The sequence below is a fragment of the Idiotropiscis lumnitzeri genome, chromosome 11, assembly GCF_059441095.1.
Source record: "Idiotropiscis lumnitzeri isolate Australia: NSW breed Sydney's pygmy pipehorse chromosome 11, RoL_Ilum_1.0, whole genome shotgun sequence".
NCBI classification, from domain to species: Eukaryota; Metazoa; Chordata; class Actinopteri; order Syngnathiformes; family Syngnathidae; genus Idiotropiscis; species Idiotropiscis lumnitzeri.
Genome location: NC_142401.1, coordinates 10,777,735 through 10,802,632, shown reverse-complemented (window position 1 = coordinate 10,802,632; position 24,898 = coordinate 10,777,735). Strand labels below are relative to the sequence as shown.

At 40.3% G+C, this 24,898-nt stretch overlaps 1 protein-coding gene across 2 annotated transcripts; it reads right to left on the bottom strand.

Moving 5' to 3' along the window:
• Window positions 1-4,394: 4,394 nt before the first annotated feature.
• fgd5b (FYVE, RhoGEF and PH domain containing 5b) lies at window positions 4,395-23,256 on the bottom strand. 2 transcript variants are annotated; one of them, XM_088309226.1, is made up of 21 exons: window positions 23,087-23,256; window positions 20,253-22,428; window positions 15,639-15,792; window positions 15,013-15,071; window positions 14,913-14,943; window positions 14,330-14,481; window positions 14,018-14,174; window positions 12,692-12,782; window positions 12,547-12,597; window positions 11,535-11,593; window positions 10,226-10,297; window positions 9,997-10,065; window positions 7,690-7,773; window positions 6,958-7,037; window positions 6,774-6,864; window positions 6,527-6,664; window positions 6,333-6,435; window positions 5,601-5,737; window positions 5,374-5,499; window positions 5,115-5,272; window positions 4,395-4,829 (listed from the first exon to the last, which is right to left on the bottom strand). In XM_088309226.1, the coding sequence occupies exons 1-21, from the start codon at window positions 23,094-23,096 to the stop codon at window positions 4,793-4,795; spliced, it is 4,035 nt and encodes a 1,344-aa protein (XP_088165352.1). In that variant the 5' UTR covers window positions 23,097-23,256; the 3' UTR covers window positions 4,395-4,792. The 2 variants fall into 2 exon arrangements, with proteins under 2 accessions (XP_088165352.1, XP_088165353.1); XM_088309227.1 differs by having other exon boundaries at window positions 5,401-5,499.
• Window positions 23,257-24,898: the final 1,642 nt, after the last annotated feature.

The window sequence follows — 24,898 nt, the reverse complement described above, 5'->3', positions numbered from 1 at the left end:
ATGCTTCACATTGCAACTTATATTTGATCCCTGGTCCTTTTGAAAGTGAACAACTGCAATTTGCATTCCAGTGCTGTGGTTGACCTGCTCTTTTGTTTTTGTTTTTTTTCCCATACAGTATGACATTTTTCAAACGCAGACCAAGACAGCCTTTTGTGTATTTCCGAAGTTCCAAGTGGAGTTCTTGCAAGCTGAAATTTTGTTGGCATGGTGAAAGTCACTGAATGCAAGGCTCTCTAGCAAACCAAAATAGAATAAATACCTGGACATAAAAATTCAAGAAGTACGTTTCTTCTAAACAAAAACACTCAAATTAAAGTAAAAAAATGCATTTAAAAATACTCTGATGATTAATCCTGAAAGTTACTGAATGTTTCAAAATAATTGCTCGTTATTATTGCTCGGCTCATTGTACATGCATCAAACGCTCCTTCATGTTCGCGTATGCTAAAATTAGCCATTTCTTAAAATATCAAAATTTGAGTTTAATTGCACGATGACAGAATGGTCCCATCAAAACAGATAGCGGGAGAATGAGCAGAAGGCTGTGTGGGGGTTTCCGCTCCGTGTCCTCTGGATGGAAGGAGAGAGCGATATTTAAAGATTCTGGGGAGGTGGGAAAGGCATAGCATCGCCTTGGCAGCATGGGTGCCAAAGAGTTTGCAAAGTGGGACATGAGCGGGCTAACAGCGCTTTACTCTTTGAGCTGTTCTGCATCTTGTCAACGCTGTCTGGTTGGTGACAAGCCGCACAAGAGAAGCCCAGAATCGTCACGAGAACATCAAGTGGACACAGTTGTTCCTTTAATTCTCCTCAGCCATTATGTAACATAATCTTCTGATTCTACCCCGAGGATGTGCTACCCACACAATCCAATGACAGGAATGTGGTTGAAGCTTCTTCTCAGGCAAGGAACAGAGACAGTCTAGACTAGAGGTCTCAAACTCAACTTATGTGGGGGCCACTGGTCACGGGATGTCTGGGCCACTTCAAGTATTCAACAAAAAAGGGATTCAAGTATTCAAAAAAAAAAAAAAACAGTTCAGAACATTAATGTTTCTCTCTTTCTTCTCCTTGGTACTCTGTGTGCTCAACCAATAAGAAAACCTTTTTTATTGGAAATTGGTTGTTCTCATTGTCAACCTTTCTCTTCATGGCATGTTTTGAAAAAGGCATGACTGAGACTTCCTTCCTCTTGGTGTCACTTCCGAATTACGTTTTGACGAAAGCTGTCATGAGCCTGAGCTATGGTAGCTCATGAGTGATCAAATATAAATATATTGAAAAAAATGCACAAACACAAAATGTCAAAGGAAACGAACAGGCAAAAAAAATGATGGCCGAACATTAAACTTTGATGTTGAGTAGGAGACCACAAAATATCATCCTGCAGGCCCCATTTGGCCCCCGGGCCGCAGGTTTGACAGACAAATGTGCAGTGCAACATGGCCTAAACGTCAGGTGGACGTATTTTCAGTCAGTTCACGTTTATCAAAGCTATGGGAAGTTATATTTTTTTGGAATGTAAAGTCAAAAATCAAAAAAGAGGTGATCAACTTACCTGTACACATGTTTGCAAATTCTATGCCACTTCAGAATCTTCTTATCTTCCCGAGTTCCCCTCGCTCTGCTTCTGTTTCCTAGTGTTATAAAAAAAAAAAATTGCCAAAAGAGGGATGGGCATTTTTTTTAAATGGTTGATATTCCGTCATAGCTTCAGCAAAGCTTCTAGCATGAAACCATGAGTGTGTGTGTGCCCATTATGAGTGTGCCTGTAAGTGACCTTCTGTCCTCGATTGGTTCTTTTTCTGCAGGTTGGTTCCTTGCAAATCAAATTAAAAGCACAATATGGGGCCACAGATCGCAGATCATGTTTTTCTGTCATAATGATAAATATGACAAAAAAGTATTTTTGATTTTTTTTTTTTCGGTAAAGGAATTTAATCATTGCTACTTTCACTTCCAGTCTTTTGGACACAATTATCTGTAAACTTCTACAGAATGGGAGCATTTTTACCACCTCAGCAAATGTGACATGAGACAGCCACCTCCCAAAACCCATAGGAATCACGCTAAAGTTCACCTTTTTTTTTTTTTTTTGTTGCGACAGTTGTTAATGATTTCAAAGCAGAGCGCATTACAGAGGAATGTGTCCAAAGTTATTGAGTAGTCACAGTGTGTGTGCGTTTGGATGGATATCGATTATTTGTTCCTCTCTGCATTGCTTCTCCCTGCGGCAACACGGAAGTGGGCTTGGATGATCAAACATGCTGCTGAAGCACTGGTGGGAAAAAAAAGTTCTCTGTCCACACATTGCTTTACTGGTCGACTGCGAGTCAATTAAACCAAAGGATGATAATTTGATTATGGCATGTTGATGTGAGCAAACTTGACATCTTGACACCATCTCGGTCTTAATGTTATCAACTAAGTTCATTTCTCATCTAACAAGTCCATAAAATACAAGATAGCCGACATGTTAATACACTCAACAAACAAACTCATTTGCAATGATGTGAACCGCACGGTATCATATTGAAAGTTGCTTCGATTGCTTTGGTGACCTTATTTAGCAACTTGAATGGAGCAAAACATGAGACTTAGCTCTTATTACGGAGTATTACATGAAAGTAATACACTACTACAGTACAATACTTTGCCTACCCGACAGGTGTTCCTAATGAAATGTCCGACGAGTGCAGCGGCCTTGTGTGACAAGAGTTTGCTGCATCAACAAGCACAAAGGCAACTTGCTTAAAATATCCGACTAAAAAGCAACAGAATGGGGTCTAGAAATGGAGAGCGAAGTGATGAATGATCCGCCCTCTATGTAGGACGAGCCCGTCTGCAAAGTGTCAGCAGCCGCAGAAAGAAGGCCTCCCGCTTGATTATATTCTGGGTCAGCGAGCCTCAAGGGGAGCGGAGAAGCGGAGCAGACGTGGCCTTTTCGCTGGCCGTGCGGCACACTGTTTACATCCACGAGGGCTTCTAAAAGCGCATCGGGCGGATGTTTCCATTTTGTACTTATAGCATGTTCGTGTTCTGCCATAAGGTCAATAATAGCTTGTGGAATGTCAATATTAAGACCAGTCTTCAACAGGGCACAGATGGTTCCCATTGTTATGCTCATATTTGCTTTAATATAATGTTTTGGAAATATGCTTCATCAATCAGTGAGTAAAGTTCAAAGTTCAAAACACTGGTTCTGTCCATCAGTAATAATTGTTTTATGTATACCACTGACAAGACTGGACCAGGAAAGTCTCCAGTTTCGCTTAACCGGTCACAAAAATTGTTTACTACATATAATGTACCTTAGTTCATCTATCTATGCCAGCAACGTACAAGGACAGACAAGACAATCAAATAGTTTTCCACGAGATGGCAGAAGGTACAATTAATGTTGCCATTCGTACACATGGAAAAGTATTGGCACTTCTGAAAAATATTTTTAATAATACTGAAAATAAAAATGTAATGAAGCTATTATTAGTTTCTTAAAGTGTTTTCAATTTTCCCATGCGGCCTTGTCCTGGGAACATGGCTTCATTACTGTAGATTTTGAATTTCTAAATAACATGCGCAACTGCTGGCATGTTAGCATCAAGCCGCATGGAGATTTTGTCAATAGTTTTCTTTCTATTCTCTTTCGTCCCTTTGCTTCCTCTTGTCTTGGTTTCGAGTGGCGCATATGACGTCACCAGACCCAGCGACGACTTGTCACACTTTAAATAGGCCTACTGACTGCTTACAAGTTTGAGGACACATGTGATGCGAATTAGAGGCCACAATATGGTTGAAGATGGCCCTGTGGTCAAATTAGATCTTTTTTTCTTCTTTTTTATCTCGCTTTTCCAGGGATACCACCATTTTTGTCCAGGCCTGTTTGAAGAATTTGTTTCTCAAAATAATTCTGTTGAAGCACAATTCAAAAGCGGTCTTATTTTTATTGGTTCATTTTCATAGGTGTTTTATTTTTTCTTACTTTTATAATTATTTTTCTTCTGATTTTGTTATTTTTCAGAGGGCGACCAACAAATGTCCAGAGTCAAATTTAAAGGGGAAGTCAACCCCAAACAATTCTTTGCAATAAAATGTTCTATTTGCCTTCACGAGTCCAACCATGGCATTCTGATTAATATTGCGCTTGTGGAATATGAGTTCCACCCGTTTTTAGCCACTCAGTGGTGGCCATTTTCTCACTTTTTGTCAACTGAAAATGACATCACACTTGCTCAGGGCCCAGCTAACAACCAATCATGGCTCACCTGTTTTTCTGAAGCGGAGCCATGATTGGTTGTTATCTGAACTTTTATTTTTTTCAAATATTACACTACAAGACAATACTTTAGATGCTCCATTTTATATGAAGGAAAACCAGTTGTTATTAATACAGACATAGAGACTAATAACATCAAGGAGAAGATTAAATATTTCAAAAATGTCTTATAAGAAGAGCTGTGCATTCTTAAGTGATTTTCCTCACCTAGTTTATAAAGTGACAATAACCCACCATGACGGTTGATAGAGATTGAGGTCACGTCACATGACTGGCAGGTAACTGGGCCAGCGCTTCATGTGGTGCACAGCATCACACCTGCTGCAAGGTTGCAACAGTAGACGAAAGTGTCCCCCCCCCCCTCTCGCGAAGAAGAACGCAGTGTCTTTTTCAATACTTTCCTGCAGTATTGGTCGAGGAAGTTTCACTTTGCAGACATAATCAAGTTTTCTTTCCCCTTTTTGGGCTGAAACTTTGTTGTTGTTGCATTTGGAATGGTGGAATGATCCGGTCCTATAAAACGGTGGCTTCCTCCATGGCGTTGACCCACCTGTGCGAGAAGCATGTTGTAAAGGAGGAAGACTAACGCTAACAACACTAGAAAATGCAACTCCCTAACAAATGTGTGCAATTGCTTAAGATGAAATTAAAAAGAGACATAAATTGACAATCATAACGTACAGCGTGGTGCCTTGATATACGAATGACCTAACTTAAATGTTTTTCTAGATACTAGCTGCCATTCAGCTGATTTATTTATTTTTACTTGGGAGTGATGAATGGTGGAAGGGAACTCAGATCAACTCACATCACAACAATGGCCCATGTTTCTCACCTCTGGGCTGTGTAGTTGTCCTCTGCTCTAAATGTATAGTACAGTGTGTTTTTGTGATAAAGCTGGAACTCATTGGAGGCGTCGTCATCTCCCTGGTGGTTGTCTGGTAACTTCACCGTGAAGCCCAACAAAGGCAAACTCTCCGATGCCACCTTCTCCTGTGGATACATCATCAAATCGCGCATCAGGGCTCACGTTCCATCAAATGCATTTTCAAATGTTCCATTCAGGTTGAAGGGGAGTGCATGTGTCCCCTCACCTCTTGGCCTCTGTAGGTGTAAAGCACCTTGTCTTTTAGGAGGAACCACAGTCTCTTCCAGTTCCTCTTGCTCTTCTTGCTGCGATGTAGACTGCCGCTAATGGAGCCCTCGTCAGAAACGGTCACCTGCAGAAGGAATTTGGCATGAGCTCCTTAGCGCTCATTGTGTTTATTAGCACTGTCTTCTGCGAAGACAAGAATGCAAAGTCATTAACGTGTAGGTGTACCTGGTTGAAGGTGAGCATGCCTTTGCGATGCCTCCAAATGTTCGGAGGGTGGATGCTTTGGAACATAGAGGAGAGCGGACGAGTGGAGCGGCTCACCCGGGGGCTGCTCTTCGCAGGAAGGGCGCTCTCGTCCTCACCTGCAAGGTAGACACTTATAAACAACTGCGTGTCGAAGTGAGATCGATGAGTCACTTCTTCAAGAAGCGAATAAATGTTCCGTTGTGCTTCGAAGTGTGCCGACCGCCGCATATTGGGGGGGGGAATATAACTGATGACTAAATGGAGACCACGTCATTGTGTTCTTTTTTTGTTTAGTTTAGTGATTGTGCAATTGTGAAATGACTTATAGTTTCATTTGAATACCATTACAAATTCAAATAAGTGCCTTTTTGTTTGCTGTATGTACACTTTTGGTATCACGTTGCTAGTTTTACTAGTTTTATTCGTATATTGTAACATTTTCTACTACCGGATACAAACTTCTCGCTGAGATCAATGAAATACAGTATCTACCTAACCATATGAAACATCTGTTAGTATGATGTGATTCAGTTGAACACCACTGACAAATTACAACCAAGCATTATATTTGCAACAGCAACTATTGAAGTCCATCCTTGTATCGTTACGTGAATACAGAGCGCCTTCTAGTGTTCACAAGAATAAATGCAATTTTATTCTCAATGTCATCAATCTGAAAAAGGCGTAGTAGTGATCGTAAACTTTTCACACCTCTCTTCTTGAGCTCGTTGTAGCAGTGGTCACACACTTTGGCCGTACGCTCCTTCATGTACTTGAGCGGATATCTATTCTTAGAGCAGCTCCTACAAACAATCTATGACAGGAGGAGTACAGACATAAAATCAGCAAACAAGGACATTATACGCACTTTTATTACATGGCATATTATTTGCATTGCTACTCACCCTCCCACAGCTGTGGCAGTGATGTCTGCGGAGCGTCAGGCTGAAGTCCGACGTGCAGTTCATACACATCATCACTTGAGAGACTGGAACAAGTGTGGGGGGCTTTTCTCCTAAAGTGACACGCAGATGATCTCTAGTCTAGACACACACACACGCACACACACACACGCACACACTCATTAGTGAGTTAATCCCAATGTGTTGCATAGTATCGCGTAGTGACAGTGAACGAGCAATATTTGCTTACTTCTCCTGTGTTGAGCGGCAAAGATCCTCGGTTGTGTTCACTCACAGCACGACTCAAAGTGTAAAACCAGTCCTCTCTTTCAATGAAGGAGCTGTCAAATAAAATGCACGCTCTTACTACATAAGATATTTGAAATAACACAAACTTTGATCGAATGATCATACAATGACAATCTGTCTCTCACCTTGCGGACAAGGTGATGGAGATGTCGTTTCCCTCCATCCTCAGTGCATGTTGAACATTTTCGATGATGGGTTTGCTGACCTGGGCAATTGATCCATGATGTCATGAATGAAACAAACGTTTTTTTGTTTTTTTCAATTATTATTTTACTTATTATCAGAACATCTTCATTATTTATTTATTTTGGAATACTTTTATGATTATTATTATTTTTATTATTATTATTTTATTTTTTACCCTTTGTGTGCTCATCCATGTACAGTCTCACTGTGGATCACTGCATTTACTACTTTCATTATTATTCTGATAACATGACAATATATATATATATATATATATATATATTGTTTATTTCTGTTATTGTGTTTCCCAGTAAAAACAAAAAAATCGAGGCATTTCTGGCATGGCTTTTGTGCGAAGTGTGTGTTTGTTTAATGCTTTGAATAAAAATATCTGAAAAAAAAAAAGAAATCACTGAAAAAACAAAAAAATGTAAGTATAAAATCAGGGGTAATATTCATATGCGATGCCAGTGAAGTTTTCTTAAATATGGTTCATTTCACCAAGCTTACTGTGTAAACTCATTTACATTCCGCTACGGATAAACTTTGAATATTTTCATCTTTAGTTTATTAGATGAATTGGATCTTTGAAACAAGTTGCCAAACTTAGTTACTTATCACACATGAAAACAGAGCTCTAAAAGTCTGCACAGCACTGTACATATTTTTACCTTCAACCCAGTGAGTGACATCGTGTTCTTCAATCTGTATTTGCCATCCTGTTGTGGATAAGTGTAAAGTAAAATATCGTTCATCTGTAAACACAAAAAGAAATAAGTTAATAGACAGTCAGGAGGAAAAAAATGCATCATGCAGAACAACAATTGTCACTGTTCATTTCAAGTGCAAAGAGTGAAATATCAAATATTGTAAGGGAAGTTATTCTCCATTAGGTGGCAATGTAAGCGCTTGTAATGGATCTCAGTGGCTGTGCACCTGAGGCGGGTCCAAGCATTTAGTTCTTTATCTAGTGCACATAAATTTAGCACACGCTTCACATTCAGTCTCGTTGCCATTTTTTGATACGAATAAAATTGTATACACTGTGCTGTTAACCTCTGTGTTCGAGAAAAATGATGTGAGTTTTAGTGTCCAGAAATTCAAACTCCAGCAGGCATGTTTTATTATGCTGTTATTAATAAGAGCTGATAAAACTCGATCACCGTCAAGGTGGAAACAACAGCGGGGTAGTAGACAGACACAACAATGTTTTTTTATGTGCATTTTTTACTGTTTTGGTGTCCTGACAACAAATTAGAAAAAAAACTTGCAGCTAGGAAAAGCAATGAAATTTAATGATGGCATCATTTGTCCAAAATGCCAACAAATAGAAGGAAGTAGCACACTAAAAGACATTTCAGATGACACGGTAATGGTTCCGCAGGTAATTTTGGTCTCAGTGACTAAGCAGGTAGTTTTGATCTTCACTCTGCAGTCAGACTGTTTTTTTTAAGTGTCTCAGGAAGTCAGAATCCAGAGACATCCTGTCAGGAAACTCTGCTCTTATTAGAGCAGTCTGCACATACAAATAGGCCAGAGGGAAAAGGTCTGGCTGCATAGGTTTTTGGATTTCCATGAACACTGTCGCATTACGAAGCAAATACAGAGGGGCTTTGAATTAAAAGTTCAATCCATTCCATCACGACACCTGTCACTCAACATACTGGTTTGGATTGGATCTCTGATCAATTTTCCAAATTGAAATGAATGGAAAATCCATTGAGCTGTTGCAGGCCCCCGTAAAAAAAAAAAAACTACAAAAGGTTTTGTTTAGTGTTAATGAATAAGAAAAACAGCACTTTCATGCATGTTTTCCATCTTTCCCGGCTGCAACGCACCTGATTCTACGGAGCCCCTTAGGGGACACGGAAGAGAAAAAAAAAAACTTTGCGTTCCCTCGCAAAATCTTTGCGTTCCCTTGCAAAGATTGCATTCCCTCGCAAAGTTTTTTTCGAGTGAATGTTTATTTTTTTTAATGCGCGTTTATGTACTTCCGGGTCATCTTCCGTGTAAACAAACGCAGCAAAGATGGAATGTGTTCACCCGTGGGCGAGTTTAATTGAATTTTACTTTGAAATTGTCTTGAAATACAAAGAAATAAAATCAGTTCTGGATATTAAGCACGGTTTTCAAATAAGTGAAAGACAGTTCCAAGCCCTCCTCCATGATTAGTGCCGCCTCCAACGTACTGTCGTCTCTTGAACAGCAGCGCATTCGAGGCAAGGGTAGTCAAACTGACCCGGAAGTACATAAACGCGCATTAAAAAAAAACAAAAAAAAACATTCACTCGAAAAAAAAACAACTTTGCGTTCCCTCGCAAGCTTTGCAAGGGAACGCAATCTTTGCGAGGGAATGCAAATTATTTTTTTTTCTCTTCCATGATTCAAATGAGCAGGATACTGATCAGGCTTTTTCAGAGCTTGCTGATGAGCTGCTGATCATTTGAATCGGGTGTGTTGCAGCCGGGAGAGATCGAAAGCATGCAGGAAAGCGGCCCTCCAGGACTGCAGTTTGACACCTATCAAAAGGTTTATGACAACACAACATGTTATTTGTTAGCCCGGCTATGGCATTTTGCATTGCACTTTTGCATTAAGGCAAAGTGATGTGGTCATTTTGAATACAAAAGCTTTGCTTTCTGTTTACTTTCAGAGTTAACTTCAACTGGGAGTGATAATAAATAGTCTGCAGCCTCTTTTATTTATTTTTTATAAATGCTCAAAATATGCCAAACTGCTGGTTTTTGTGAATTGAGTTGAATTTACTGCCACTGTCCAACTAATGCTTGTATCTCAAATACTTGCTCATTAAAAAAAATAATAATAATAATAATCTGAGTGAGCGATGGCTCACATCTCGAAAATCTGATAAATTTGGATCATTTGTTAAATAGCCTAGGTCCAAGACAATCTAAAAATATTGCTAAGGTGTTTTAAGTAGGAAACTAAGCATGTCTGTTTACAGAAGTAACATTTACCAAAAACAGATGACGAGGCTGTCGGCTCCTCCTGCTGACCTTCATCAGGGTGCCTTCCTTCACAAACACCTGACACCAAGAAAAATGAGAAAAATTACAAACAATTATTCGTCACTCACTGATTCCTGTTATTTTTATTGCTTCAACTCCTCCTGGGTGACCATGGAAAGGCCAAAAGGGGGTGTGACCCAGTGTGGACTGAAGCAATGCAATGTTCTAAGAATCATACCCGACCAGGCTGCAGCAGGTCCCGCTGGCCGTGAACACTATACTCAATGTTGACCAGACGTAGCAAGTTCTCCTAAGACACAAATAGAAGAAAAAGAAAACACAATTATTATACTATTACTTCCACCAAGAAGGCAACATTTTCATTGCCATTTGTCACTTTGTAAAACTACTTCATTAAATCTTGGTGCAGCATCAGCTAAAGTTGCAGATCCTGGATTTTCTGTTCTTTGGTTAGCAATCAAAACACAAAACGAAGGAAGCAAATTCAGCAGTGTTATGTAGTGTTCTTCTTTTTACACTTGTATAACACTGGTTTGTGAATTGGATGATAAAAACACAGGTAAATAGCAAATGTCTCAATTCAAAATGATTTTCATTGTTTATGCAGTATTCTCATGTGAGATAATGAATTTGGGGTTTTCATTCGCTGTAAATATAATCATTAAATTTATATAAAGAAAATACAATTATGAAACATTTCACTTTGTACATATATAGTCTATATAATATTTGTTGAGTTAAACTACGAAATTTGCTTAGGCCTCTGTAGTTTAGGCTCTGACACTTGGATATAACATCAGTGTCTGAGAACTGATGACTTCGGATGAAGTTGGCTGAATATTTTTTTTTGTCACATTAGTTTTGTACTTTTAGTTTTATAGTGCTTTCTTGAAACTTTCTGTGACCTGCTCCCTTGGCGGCCATTTAGGAGGTGATATGTTGAGTCACATCCAAGAAACTTAAAACAAGAGCAAGCTGTTTTTTTTGTAGCTGTGATTTTCCAAATGTGAAGCTTTTTTGGCTTGCTCTTTGATTCAGAACAAAAGAACATCTCATGGGAGACTCAAGCAGAGAAAAGAGCAGTGCTCCTGTTATCTCCCAGCAGTAGCGTATTGTTGGAGGTAACGTTGGGCACAGCGTCTTCCCCACTCAGCTTGAGTCATGAACACACCCACATTCTTCATTTAGGAAATAAATCACTTTCTTGTACTGCCTTTTTTTTTTTTTAGTACTTCGACAATGAAACGGACATGCTGTCATGGTGCAGTTCTCCCATTTGATCAGTGGCCAACGGGCAAGTGGAGGTGCCACAATAAATGCAAATAATTAATAACTAAATCGAACGCTTCAAAGCAGCAAATCTCTTCCACTCAGATCGCATTGGGAAATGAGGTTTAAATGAATACACGAACAACAGCTCAAAGAATAAACCGTAATGTCCGAGTCAGGATATAATGTGGGACCCTTATTAGATCAAATCAGCTTGGGGGTGAAAAAAAACAAAAAAAAAACGACACAATACTCACCCCGTGTCTTAAACTGTCATTTGCCTGGTCTGCAATATCTGCCACGATCACGACCGCAGCTGAATGAAGCCGAGAAAAAGGGGGAAAAAAAAGAATAAGACCATGTCATGCCTGCATTAAACATTTTTTTCACCCTCTGGGGAATAAAGCGAAAGGTTAACTTTGATTGTCTAATAGGAGGGTGGTCAGCACATGCCTCATTCCTCCTCTTTTCTCTGAGTATGTCTTCCGGATTTCACTTTGGGATATTCATACATTATGTTTTGTGGTCTGCGGTGCATTTAACTGATTTCAGAAATGTAACATGAAACCATGTTTTATTTTTCATCTCTTTCTTTTGCACGTATTTCTGCGTTTGGCTGGCATTGTACTAATTTTGGGAACTAATGATTTTCGAAATCAAAATTGCTAACTACCTATATGTGATTATTTGTGGTTGTAAGTTACAGCGTTGATGAAGTACACCAACAAAATAACTTTGAGAAAGAGCTCTCATTACGATGCAGTGCAGGTTATGGGCTGATATTTGTGCCAATAGAAACTGAATATTTGAATTGAAGACTGGATATTTGAATTAAAAACTGAATTATTGAATTGAAAACTGAATTATTGAATTATTAATTATTCAAATATCCAGTCTTCAATTCAAATATTCAGTTTCTAGTGGCACAAATATCAGCCCATAGCAGGTCTTCACCACTGCAAACTGTGAGCACAATTGCAAACCGATTGCATAGCTCATCTGCACCGATTCTTTTACGCATGAAGAGCCTTGTTTATGTGTTTGCTGCCACTGTGATGATTTCCAGCCATTGCAAAAATGACCACTGGTGGCTCACCTTCTTTCTAGTAAAGACATCTAAATTGGCTCTCTCATGGCCACCTCTCCATGCCAAATGGAATAAATTCCCCATAAAGATGTGGACAACAACAAACAAACACAGGCCAGTAAGACTCCCTTGTGAGCAACAGCTTGTGTCCATACTGGCTTTACTCAGCATATTTATTGTACCTTGGGTGTCCTCATATTCTTGTGAATCAGGGGAAAGGTTGTTCAAGTAATCTGAAAGCAAGGGTGACAAATAAGTTTCCTTACCGAATGAAAAAAGTGAACCTTATTAATTCATTTTTTTTTTTTTTAATATGTGTAGAGTCACCTGTTAGGATCATGCGGTATTGAGCCACACGCACGATCACCTGCAGAAGTTGTTGCTTGAGAGAAACTATTTGGCCAGATGCATTCTGCTGCTGTAAACACAAAATATTCTCTCTGTAATACTACAGTTATACAAGAATATCACATTAGAACTGTGGACAATAAAAACAGTTTGAGAACACTTGCTGAATGTGCAAAAAAAAACAAAAAAAAAATGTCCAAACAAAAAACTGTTCAGACAGCTTCCATCAGAACAATATTTCATCTTAAATCACGTAGTAGAATTAAACACGAATGAGGAACGATGATTTCTCATATTGGCGACTATGAGTAGTAGAATTGTATAACTACTCAACATCCAGCTAATCTCCTACGTCTTTTGTATTTGCATTTGCATAGACATTTTTTGACAAAATACAAAACTTCAGATTAAACTGTATTTTGCAGAATACCGCAGAATAAAGGCAGAGGGCCTGTGCAGAAGAAAGGCAGCAAGGGAGTCACACACCATTCTTCATGGTTAAAAGACCTTTACAACAAAGGAAAGTCAGTACGCACATGGATGTTGAAATGTCAACTGCATTAAAAGCAAGTTGCTACTGAACCAAGGAGAAAAATCACAGTTGAGTGCTGCCCTTTGACGGTCTGCAGGAAATTCAATTTGAGTTTTTTGTGTACCGAGGAGGGATGAACTTTGCATTGTTTTGTAGCTGCTACACTGGTGGTATTATGTGGCATGGGGGCCACAAACAACCTGCGCTGTTTTTTAATCCAGCCAGGTCCTGTTAAATATTTGTTGCATAAATTGAGCATCATTTTTTCCCTACAGTTGGTTACTTAAAATGATGTATTTTAATGTTGAAAATTGGTTAATGGATGTGTTGTATTGCGAATAGTAAGAGTAATACACATTACGGAGGCACAATTCTGCCAGAAAAAGAAATAAAATGTTTTTGGAGATATTATCTCATTATTGCGGCTTATTATCTGACTTAATTCTTTTTAATACTTTTCCCAGTTATTAGTTTCTTTTACTGTGAGAAACATGTTACCTACAGTTCTTAATACCATGTTTTTCTTTATTTTTTTAAGTGATGGAATCAGGCTTATATAACAAATTACCTGGCCCATCCACCCATTTAAAAAATAAATAAATAAATAAATAAATTATGCCCCTTGTCAGTCCACACCTGATTTGGAAAATGTGTGATTTAAAATGTCAATGTACATTTTCACCCTTATTGGGCCCAACATCATTTAATTCATTTATGTTCTAGTTCACCCCAACATGAAGGACTTGTGTGTTATGTGTCAGCAATGCACTGACTTCAAACTTGTGGACGATGGCGGCAAAGGCAACTGAGGTTCGACAGCTCTCCTCCAGCAAGTTCATACATCGGTCGTAGTGGCCGATGTACGTGGTAAAGAGCAAGAACTCCGCCTTCCTGGTGAGGAAGATGTCTGCGATCCTCTGGCTCTCCTCCCTGCATTGACAAACAGAGGAAGAGGGAGCGTACGCGTCAAGCTCTCTGAGCGCCATTAATAGCGTATGTGCAATGGAAGATGTGTGGAAATTCAATTTAGAAGTGATATGCTGCGCAAAGTGTGTCAATGTAATTTGGACAGTCGCACATCTCACCACTGCCGAGTTCGATTCTCCAGCTCGGTGAGGATGGTGCGGTGCAGGAGGTAAACATCAGGCAGCTCATTTAGAATCTCACAAAGTCTTTTCTCATCCAAAACGGGCTCTCCATCATCTGTCACTGCGGCCCCAACTGCTTCCCGAAAGTCCTGCGGCACGGGAGGTGGATTATTTCTAAAAATGTACAACCTCTTCATTAAGAAATGTCCAATAAAGGCACAATTTTCGTTTGCGTAGTTTCACTTCTTTTGTCTGAGGCAATATAAGGAGTCTGGTTCATTAAGCTAACTAGCAGAATTAAAAGGAAGTGAAACAACCTCACTCGTTAAGCCCTCATTATGAAAATGAAGCTAACATTGGCAATGAGTCTCTTCTAATGTCCCTAAATGATAATAACGTAAAAATAAAAGGCGGAAAAGTAGATTTATATTGGCATCTGGGCATCTGTGCACTTGGAGCTCCTAAATAGTAACAACATTTCTGACACTTTGCATTCTAAGCAGGGGGGGGGGTGAAGTTATGAAAAAAAGGTCCTTAAATCAAGAGAACATTTTAAAAAATGAATTGATCCATCACTTACTTCCTGGAGAAGCTTGAGTGCTCTCACATGTCTATAACAGAAAAATGCAAAAAGATTTGAGCAGGAACGCAAGAGTTTGAATGATGATTAGAAAACTTACAGTCTCTCAGAGTCCAGTAGATCCATTGCGATGTAAAAAGCTCTCGATCGACCGTCGATCTGTAAACGGGAGGGCATAGCAGTTGGAAATTCATTTTTGGGCCAACTCTTTACATTCGACGGATCATGAGCTGCCATAAAATGTAAATAACGGGCTTGAAGTGGCCCATTGACCTTGATTGCGAGAGTATTTTGCGCGGACCCTGTTGAAAATATTTTTAGGATGGACATCTCTATCATAACTTGATGATTAAAAAAAAGTGTCAAGGACCTACGCATGAAATTGAACAGGAAGTCCGACAACTTTTAGGGTCACAATTTTAGGCAAATTGCATAGTTCATACGAACTCCGGCGAGGGAATTCATCCAAATGAAATCGCCCAGGTTGATAAAGAAAACGTTTGTTTGGCTTGCAAGGCAACAAGTGATCACCCAAACATGTGATCTGATCAGTGCAAGAGCGGAGCTGTGCTACGCTGCTATCTGGCATGCATTGAATTGAAATTACAATTCATAGTTAAATAAATAAATAAATAAATAAAACACACACACATAAAATGCATTTTTTTTATGGATTTGTGTAACTTCAGTGTCATTACAAATCTGTTCTTCATTATCCAAATGTACCTGTCTCTCATAGTTGCTTTCACCACATGCATCTTCCTCCTCCGAGGTACGTCCGGCATCCTCATCAGCTGTTGTGAGCCCATTGACAGTACTGGCCGGGCCGCTTTGAGGACCAGCAGCAAGTGAACACACTTTGTATGCTTCTGTGTAGGCACTGCATCGACAGAGTGAAGCATATTTTGTTTGGTCAAGGCTTGATTTGTTTTGCAGCCTGAGATGGCATCAATGTCACAATACCGTACGACTCGGATTGTAATTGTTGTAAGCTTGAGCTAGTTATGATTAAACATTCATTACTGCTTATTCACTTAATACATGTATTACTGTATACAACTGGAGAGCATCATATTAAAATGTGTTTATAACATGTTTCCTCTTTAAGCTAAATGAGATAACGCCATATTATTAGAAACTGCAACCACAAAAATATTGAATATACAGTATTTGGAATGTAATGGCAAAATTTTGCCCTAACTTTTTTTAATTGATCTCATTAGATTGAGCAGGTGTGCCTAATGAAGTGACCAGTGGGTGTAGTGGCTAACATGTTCTAATTTGACAATAAATCAGATTGTTTTTATTAGCCCCCCCCCCCCCCCCCAAGTCCTTTGTGATCCCACATGTTGAAATATCGCCACAATAAACATTCTGAGTGTTCGAAGCGAGGGTGAATAGTAGAAACGTTGCAGCTTTACTGCGACCAATAAAAAAAGGGCCCAGCAAGGCCTGGAGTGACAGCGGCACTCAAGTGAAGTCTGCTGGTCCTCCTCTACAGGGAGCCCTCGATGTATGTGCTGACTGGCTGCAACTCGACAGGGAGCGTACGCCTTATGCAAATAAAATGCCTCTTTACGTTACAGCGGTGATGCAATTGTGATCACGGCAAGCATCAATGGATTTCAACCCCACTGAGATGCAAATGAGCGACATATGAACAACATATGTGAGCATCATTACAGCGCTATGGCTCATTGCTGACGACCAGATCAAATCTTTGGATGAGGTACCAGAGGTTGCACGAAGCTCAAATCTGATTTTGTCACTTCTTAAATGCGGACACAGAACAAAGCATACTGTCATAAAACTTGTAAGGAGGGACAAACAATTCATTCTCCGTCTGCCTGAGGTTCATGGATGAGTGTGTTAGCTCCACTGATAGCTTTTGAAGCAGCTGCTAATAGTATGCTTTCGGGCTATGCACGGCTAAACTAGACGAAACACAGAACTTTTTAAGGCACCTCATGAATTATTCTATGCAAAAAAAAAAAAAAAAAAAGTACAGCGCTGTTTTGACTTGTGAGATTTTTTGCTTTGACTTGCAAGCAGATTTTGCAACTCAAAAATGGGCAAAAATCTGGGGAAAAAAAGAGCGCTAGGTGGTTGCAGCAAACGCAACTCAAGACACAGCATAATAAGCAGCAGGATGGCAGATAGTGAATAATTCTTAAAAAAAGAGGAAATTGGAGTTTACTGTTAAACTCAACTTAAAATAAGAGAATTAGACAATATATATTTAAAACAACTTTATAACTTTGATTTAGGAAAGTCTGCAAGCTTAATGCAAGCACACAAGTCATCGTGTTATAATGCTTTAAGGCTCTATCCAACTTAGTAGCGAACATTTGGCGAAGGGAGCAAAATGCAAGTTCACGTCAGGGTTCGTTCAAGTTCGCAAAACTGTTTTAGTGTTTTTTCCTGTCACAAGGAAATTTCGTTCAAAATTCAACATGCGCCCTTGAACCCTGCCGCTCAGTGGGACAGGGGCTTTAAGCACGTCTGACCACAAACGTTGCAGCAACACACGAAGACAGACAATATGATAACACTCACAATCGTGTGTTCTTTATCCTCGACCTAAAACAACCAATATTACTGCATCTTACTGAGTTAGTTGAGGCCGTCTGTGCGTGTGCTTCTGTGTTTGCATTATACTGGCCTAGGCAGGCATACACGAGCATAATGTGAGTTTGAATGGCATTTCTAATCTTTTCAGGGGTGGAAAATACTTTGCAATAGTTGTGTCAAGGCAATTAAAAGTAAACATTTCCAAGCTGCTGATGCCTCTCAACGCCCATCTTAGTCCATCCATTCATTTGCTAGTGTGTGTGTACTCATTTGGGGTTACACACACAGCAGATTTTAGGCAAGAGATGGAGTACACATTGGTCTGTAAGCCAAACACTTTTACACTTACATAAACTGCAATGGGCAATTTTCTTCAAAAAACCCTAAACCAAGAAAGTCAAAGCAGATATTTAAACCGCAAGATTCAGAACTATAAGGCACACATTTCACCGTGCTGCAATTTTTTTTACTCCACATCACAAATTAGACTTAGATTTATAGAGTAAGCAGTTGTTGGCGCCAAATATATATAAAAAAAAATCACATGTGGATCTAGCATGTTCTTAACCTGCTTGTGTAATTTTTCTCCAGAAACGCCGTACAAGCACAAGTACAGACTTGTTAGGATAACTGAAGCCTCTAAATTATCCAAAGATATGAATGGGAGTGTGAACACATGAGGACAAGTTCTACAGAAATTGGAGGGATCGATGTCAAAAGAACAAGGATAGCGACATTAATCATTTTACATTTACCAGATGTATTAACCTGAAATGTATGACCAATGTAAACGACATTTGTCTCATATTCACACCAACCTTCAATCTCCACTACTAAAGTGAGAGCTTGTGACTTGTTTTTCTAGCGCAGACAAATCACACTAGCAAGAAGAAGAACACAGCAGAATGCAGAGAAGAAGATACAATCTTGTGTTCCTGAGTGGACCAAGAAGAGAAATGGCTCCAAAACGCTGTGACTATTAATCATTCAGAGCGGACTGTGTGACTCGATGAGCATGGCCAACATGGGAATGCAGGGAAGGGTGGTGGTGGGGTAAGGGTGATGTGGGTGTTAATGTCAGCACAGCATCGCTGATCATACCAATAAATGCTCTTTCAGCAATTTGTCTCATATGATTTATGAATGACAACATTTCCAGGAGAGAGCATGTGCATGTTTAGTGGTATCCCAATATGCATGCAAGTGATATCACATAGTCGCCTGGAGTCTCAGCATCAGTTGACACTGCAGCGGAACAATTATAACACAATGGGATCGTCGAGGAAGAAATAAGCAAATGTTCATGCAAAGTACTTGGGTGTTGTTCATTGGTCGTTTTTAAGCAATGAAAGCATCATTGTGAACTTAAGGATGTTTTCCTTCTGAAGTTTAGCTGAGGTTCATTACAATGTATATTCTGTATTCTCCATGATCGATTCTGGAATTTCTGCAACCATTATTAACTGACAAAAAAACAATTTTAGCGCTGCACTTTTAATCCATATATTCATACAAATGTAATGAGTTCTTGCAATTCTATGAAATAAAGGCCGTTACTTTTGGATGACAAATCGGGCTAATAAGTATCGTAGGGTATAAAATGAAAGTCACACGAGACTTCAGCATACATAATTCAGCAAGAAGTCTTAAATTGTATTTCTTTTCCTTTTTGTGGAATTTCTAGAAAATGTATGCCAAAAAAGGATCATCCTCAACAAAGCATGTTAAGAGGAGAAGAAGGTAATGTCAATTACTGTAAGTAAAACAGAGGCAATTAAGTTGGCAGGCTCACATTCAAAAATTCAACCTTTTTGTCCACTTTAGATTGCCTTTCCTAACATTGTGCAGTAGTATTCTGACTTTCAGTGTCTATGGCCTTAAAAAGCTGGCCCTAGCCTGGTGAGTGATGTGGGTGTCAGCAAATGAAAGTGTAGAGTTGGCGGGCGGTTATTTAGCTAACCACTTAGCCAGCCTGTTGTGTTATATGACTTGGCCATGAGTTGTGACAATCAGCAGATTGGGCATAAATGTTTGCTCAATAAAGCGATTAAAAGTGCAACATGGTTGTGTCTATCCTTGACCTCTTGCGGTGGCACGACAATACATTCTAACTAGCAATGGTTGGGTATATTATATTATTCATACGTTACCTTGTGCTGTTGGGCACATACAGACAAACAACATTCCCAACTCAACAATTTAGAGCAGGGGTGGGCAAACTTTTTGATTGGCGGGCCACAATGTGTCCTAAAATTTGACAGAGGGGCCGGACCAGGAGCAGATGGATGGAGTGTTTTGGTAACTTCACCTCATTAGAGAAAAAAAAATACATTTAATTTGAAATGAAAGTGAACAAAAGCATTACAACAATATATACGTCTTTGAAAAACCACAGCATTTAGAAAATAAAACATTCACAAGGTTTATTCATTTAATTTTTTGCAAGTTCGGCGGGCTGGATTAAAACGTTGAGCGGGCCGCATGTGGCCCCCGGGCCGTAGTTTGCCCACCCCTGATTTAGAGTCTTCACTTAACCTAAGATGCATGTTTTTGGAAGGTGAGAGGAACTGACAAAACCCACAAAAACACATGGAGAATATGCAAATTCCACACAGTAAAATTAAACGCAGAATCTCAGAACGGTGCAGCAGATGTTCTATTAGTTCCTATGGTAAGTGGTATCGGAATCGTAACAGAGCCGAGGTTCACAAAAGGAATGTGTTGAACCTCCCACTGTAACTCTTAATCATCATTCCACACAATACTCACCTTTCTGCTTCCTGTTCAGACGACTTTGCCTTGACGTCAAAGCCAGGGAGGCTACTCATGTCCACGTAACCATCCGTGTCATTGGCAGACGACAACACCCGTGTGGGACGCTCAAAGAAGTCTCCCAAAGGCCGCGGTCGCACGGGTCTCCACTGGGGGACCTGAACATTCTCGTAGTCTGAGTTAACAGCGGGAACATTTTCGTAGTCTGAGGTATCTGCATTGGGGAAAGAGATGGAGCGAGGCTTGGTGAGGGGCAGCGGTGAAAAAGGCACCCGGGAGCGCTCCTCAAAGGACTCCACTCGCACCACACTGCGATTGAGGAAGGCCATCGAGCTTCCAGTTCTTGTGGCGTCCGGGTAGAACAAAAAGGCAGGCGCTGACTCAGGTGACCTTTGTGGTTGGCAAGTAGAGCGATGGAGAAGCCGGGGAGAACTAGTCACGCTGTGTCTATCCAGATCCAGCAGTCTGCTGGGTGTCAGGTGGCTGGACTCTGTTGACGACTCAGATGAGGACAGGTTAGAGGGTTTGCTTTCAGCTTTCTGCCTAAACTTCAGCATCAGGAAGCGTTTAATAGAGGATTTCTTCTTTCGGTTTTTCTCTGAGGCATCCACGTCATTGAGCAGCGAGGGCGAGCTCTTGGCGATGGGTCTCTTGGTGATATAGGCCAGTTCAAAAGGCGGCGGTATGTCCACTATGGACGTGGGTGTAGACAAGCCACTGGATGAAAGAGGTGTGCATTTAGAGAACCTTCCACAAGGAGAGCCTTCAGTGTCTCTGTGGGCACAACCCGGTGTGGATGAGGACGAGTGGGGATACAGGGGCAGATAGTGAGGTTTGGGGTATCCCTGCAACATCGGGCTGCTGCTCAACACAGGTCCTTTCTGACTGAACCTGGGTCCATGTAAAAGGCGCCCTCCTGCCTCGCTGTTCATGTGATGTGACAGGGAGCGAGAGCGTATTCCCGATGTGTTCCTGCTCAAAGGAAACACATTTTCACCCTCTGAGCTATCATCTCCCGGGTCCTCGTAAAGATGGTCGTCGCTGATGTCTGTATCGGTGACGTCATCGCCCAAAGCGTGCCTGAAGAAGTCAGACTTTTCGGGTACAATCAGTTGGTTTCCCGTGAAAGAGGAGGTCAACGAGGTATCGGAGTTGCACAGCAGACGGAATTTCGGTTGAGAATACAAACGATTCAAAAAGGCATCTAGTCTGTGCTCTTCACTTGTGACAGACCTACTTCTCTGGTATCCTACGGGGACTTTTGGGCTTTGACTCTTGTGGTATTTCCCCGCGAAGAGATCCCCTTGCCTCGGTGGGGAAAGTGGACTGCCACAAGCTTTATTCTGATTTGGGATCATCTCTTTCTTGATAACATCCTCTGGAGACACATAATAAGGCTCGTGGCGTGGACAGTCTTCCAAGGCGATGTGCCTCTTGACTTCATGACAGATCCGCTTCTGGTCATCAAATTGAATGTTGTCCTCTTTCTCAGCTGCGCTGTGCTGCAGGTTAGCACAATTTTCGTGTTCACCCTTAAGGGTCGTACAGGGGATTCCATCGTTAGAAGTGGATGCATGTTGGCTGGATTCACTAAGGACATCATCAGTGCGAGACTCGGGTGTGTCGTCGAGCTGTTCCCGCCTTGGCGCTGCCTTCCCCGTCCGGACCCCTTTTCCCTCATCCACGCCGTTAACAGAAATGTCTCCCATGGAGATGCCGTCCATGTCGGCCAGCGCCTCACCCGCATCCTCGTCCATGTCCTCCATCACGTCTGTGGTGTCAATCATCTCCACCGCGTCCTCCGAGTCAGTGGTGAGCCGGTCGTCGCTGGTCCATAGCGTGTCCAAGGAGTCTACTTCCTCCGTGAGGGTATTGTCCGTTAGTCTCCAGTCTTCGTTCATCTTTGGAAGCATCTCTTCTTCCTGTTCCTGTTGCTTCTCACTTAAAGATCGTCTTTGTGATGACACTTCTTGGTCAGAAAGTGTCTCGCCATTGAGAGCCCCGTTAATGTATCCCTCTGGGATACCTGATAGTAGGAGTTCCTTGGAGTGGAGCTTCAGGATAGGTTTGGGGGCTACAGAAGGTTTGGGTCCCCTAACTGCAGACATTAGCGTCACACGGGCGGGACAAACAAATGTGGGCTTTGGAGCGACACAGGGCTTGTTGGCGCAGTCTGAAGGAACAACAGGAAAAGGAAACGGTAAGATGATGTACCTTAAAATAGATTACAGCTCACTCCTGGGGTGTCCCTGAAACGTGAAACTGTAATGAGTGTGCGTATTAACTAAAATTCTTATCAAAGTTTTGTGAAACGGTCAAGTTTAAAAGTGTACATTTGGTTCTTAAGGTATATTTGGAGAATGCTTGTCCACCCTTTAGACAAACAATAATGGAAGGGATTTCCCTGAGTGGCTTCCTGTGATTCAAAGCCCCTAAAAGCAACTGCTCATGCATTTAGAATGTATCCACAGTACTGTATCGTATGTATTAGACAGTGACAAATGTAGAGCAATATATTTGTGATAAATGTGTTTCATTTAGCAAACATGAGCACTCTCAGGGGAGGAAGCCTCACATGGGTTTCCCAATTTCCATTTTAAAAACAGTGATTCATATCATTGTGAAGTAAGTAAGCCAAGGCACCAATTGACTAAAATCAATCATCTATAATAAAATGTTGCTTAAATCATGTTTTATACTCATCTACACGGCTGAATAAATAAAAACGCGGAATAGATACTGTATATTTAAAAAAACGTCACATTCCAGTTGATGAATGTACCGTTTACAAAAACGTCAATTAAAAATGGTCAATTATTTCTTTAGCTTACCTGCATTCATTTTGACGAAGCTAATAACGTCTCCCACCACATGTCGTCCACAAAAACACCTTTGGGTGAAGTAATTGTTAAATATCACTAAAAGAATAAATAAAGTGTCCAAATGTCGCCTTTTACGCTGGGCAAAAAAAACTCAGCTGGCGTTCGCTGTGTCCTCGCCATTCAAGAGACGCAGCTGCTCTCCTCATGGACACACACGCGCACACTAACTTCGAGTGCGTGTGTGCGTGCGTGTGCGTGTGTGTATGAGTGTAAATTGTGAGCTCAGCTAATTTATTAAACTAATAGATTTAAAGAAAAAAAAATCGACACAACTACTGAAATAATAAACAACATAATTATTAGAAATTGTATTCTTTATTCATGAAAAAAATCAAGAATTTATTGTCATTGTTATCAATGTACTTCACATAAAAACACTCATTTTACCTTGGTAACACTTTTTTTAATGATCAATTATTTAAAATATATATTTTATATATATATATATATATATATATATAAAAACGAAAATGCAAGTATCATAGATTGTACTCTCTAAACTAATTGTTTCTGGTACCTTTCTTCATTGATTGGCTTGGCGAAATCACACAGTTCCCCTGCCTTCCATGGCAGGAACATGCAGTATCATTTTCTTAAGACTTTACACTTGACTCCCCTTTACAAATGTACTTTTTTTGCTAAAAGGAGATAAATAGTGCCAGTGGTGCAATGTCATGAGAATGAATTGGTGGAAAAGAAATCTGCAAATAACATTGTAATAATCTCAAAATAAATCAATAAATAAATTATAAATTTTTATTCCTGCAAACACTGTCAGTTAAGAATCAGGGCTGGATTGGCATTGGCACTTTCGCTTTGACCCACACACATGTGGAAGACCACACGCACACATGCTCGCAGACACCACCCTCTTTGTAATTGAGAAGTCATAGTACGTTATGATATCCACAGTCAGAGTTTCAGGAAATAAAATGCACACATATCCAGAACCTTTCTCAACACACCCATAATTCAAGCGGGACCAAGACTAACTAACTAATTTACTAGATAATGTCATTGTATTTGCTGTTGCTTCTAATCGCATACTTCTACCTCATGCATTTATTCGCTAACAGTCAATCAGATTCGACACCATTTTGTACATTCCGAATAATATCCTATTCATTCAAATCACAGCTAAAATCAAAATAATGCGCCTCTAAATACAGGAACATATAACATTGGGACATAACAACGACCTGCTTCTCTGATCCAACCCCATTTTCCCAGAGAAACCTATACAAACACACACCTGACAGTCGGATTGCCAAACAACCATCTACATAACAGGAAGCTGCTCTCCCTGTTTCCTGAACAAGCAAACCTCACATCCCTACAGTAATGACGTTCACATGTAAACAGCCTGAAGTGCAGTTGTGGCTCACCAGCAGTGAAGTCAGCCACATTGTTATTTTTTTTTTTAACTTACAATAGCCCAAATATTGCGATTGAAACAAATGAAACCATTCCCAGTAGCTCCTTGACACGTTACATCCATTTTACTGGTCAGCTAAATCCTTGCAATAATCCTTCACTGCGGCTTTAAACAGCAACGTCAGTGTTGGCCTTATTGATAGTCAGAATGTGGCTCCACTTTTAACCCACATTGATTTGTGAAATCATTTTATACCAAGTCAATAAGTCTATCAGAGTGAAATGACAGCTCATTGCATAAACATACTGAAGAACAATATATGAGGTGACCCACACGAGCACAGGCAGGAAATGATTATACCCAAAAAAATAAATAACGACATATAT

What these genes read in the sequence shown, in the direction of transcription:
- fgd5b (XM_088309226.1), bottom strand. An exon ending in TCCATCACCTTGTCCGCAAG is followed by an intron (nt 6,865 to 6,957) that starts GTGAGAGACAGA and finishes TTTATTTGACAG; the next exon opens with CTCCTTCATTGAAAGAGAGG. An exon ending in GACAACTACACAGCCCAGAG is followed by an intron (nt 4,830 to 5,114) that starts GTGAGAAACATG and finishes CTTCTCGCACAG; the next exon opens with GTGGGTCAACGCCATGGAGG.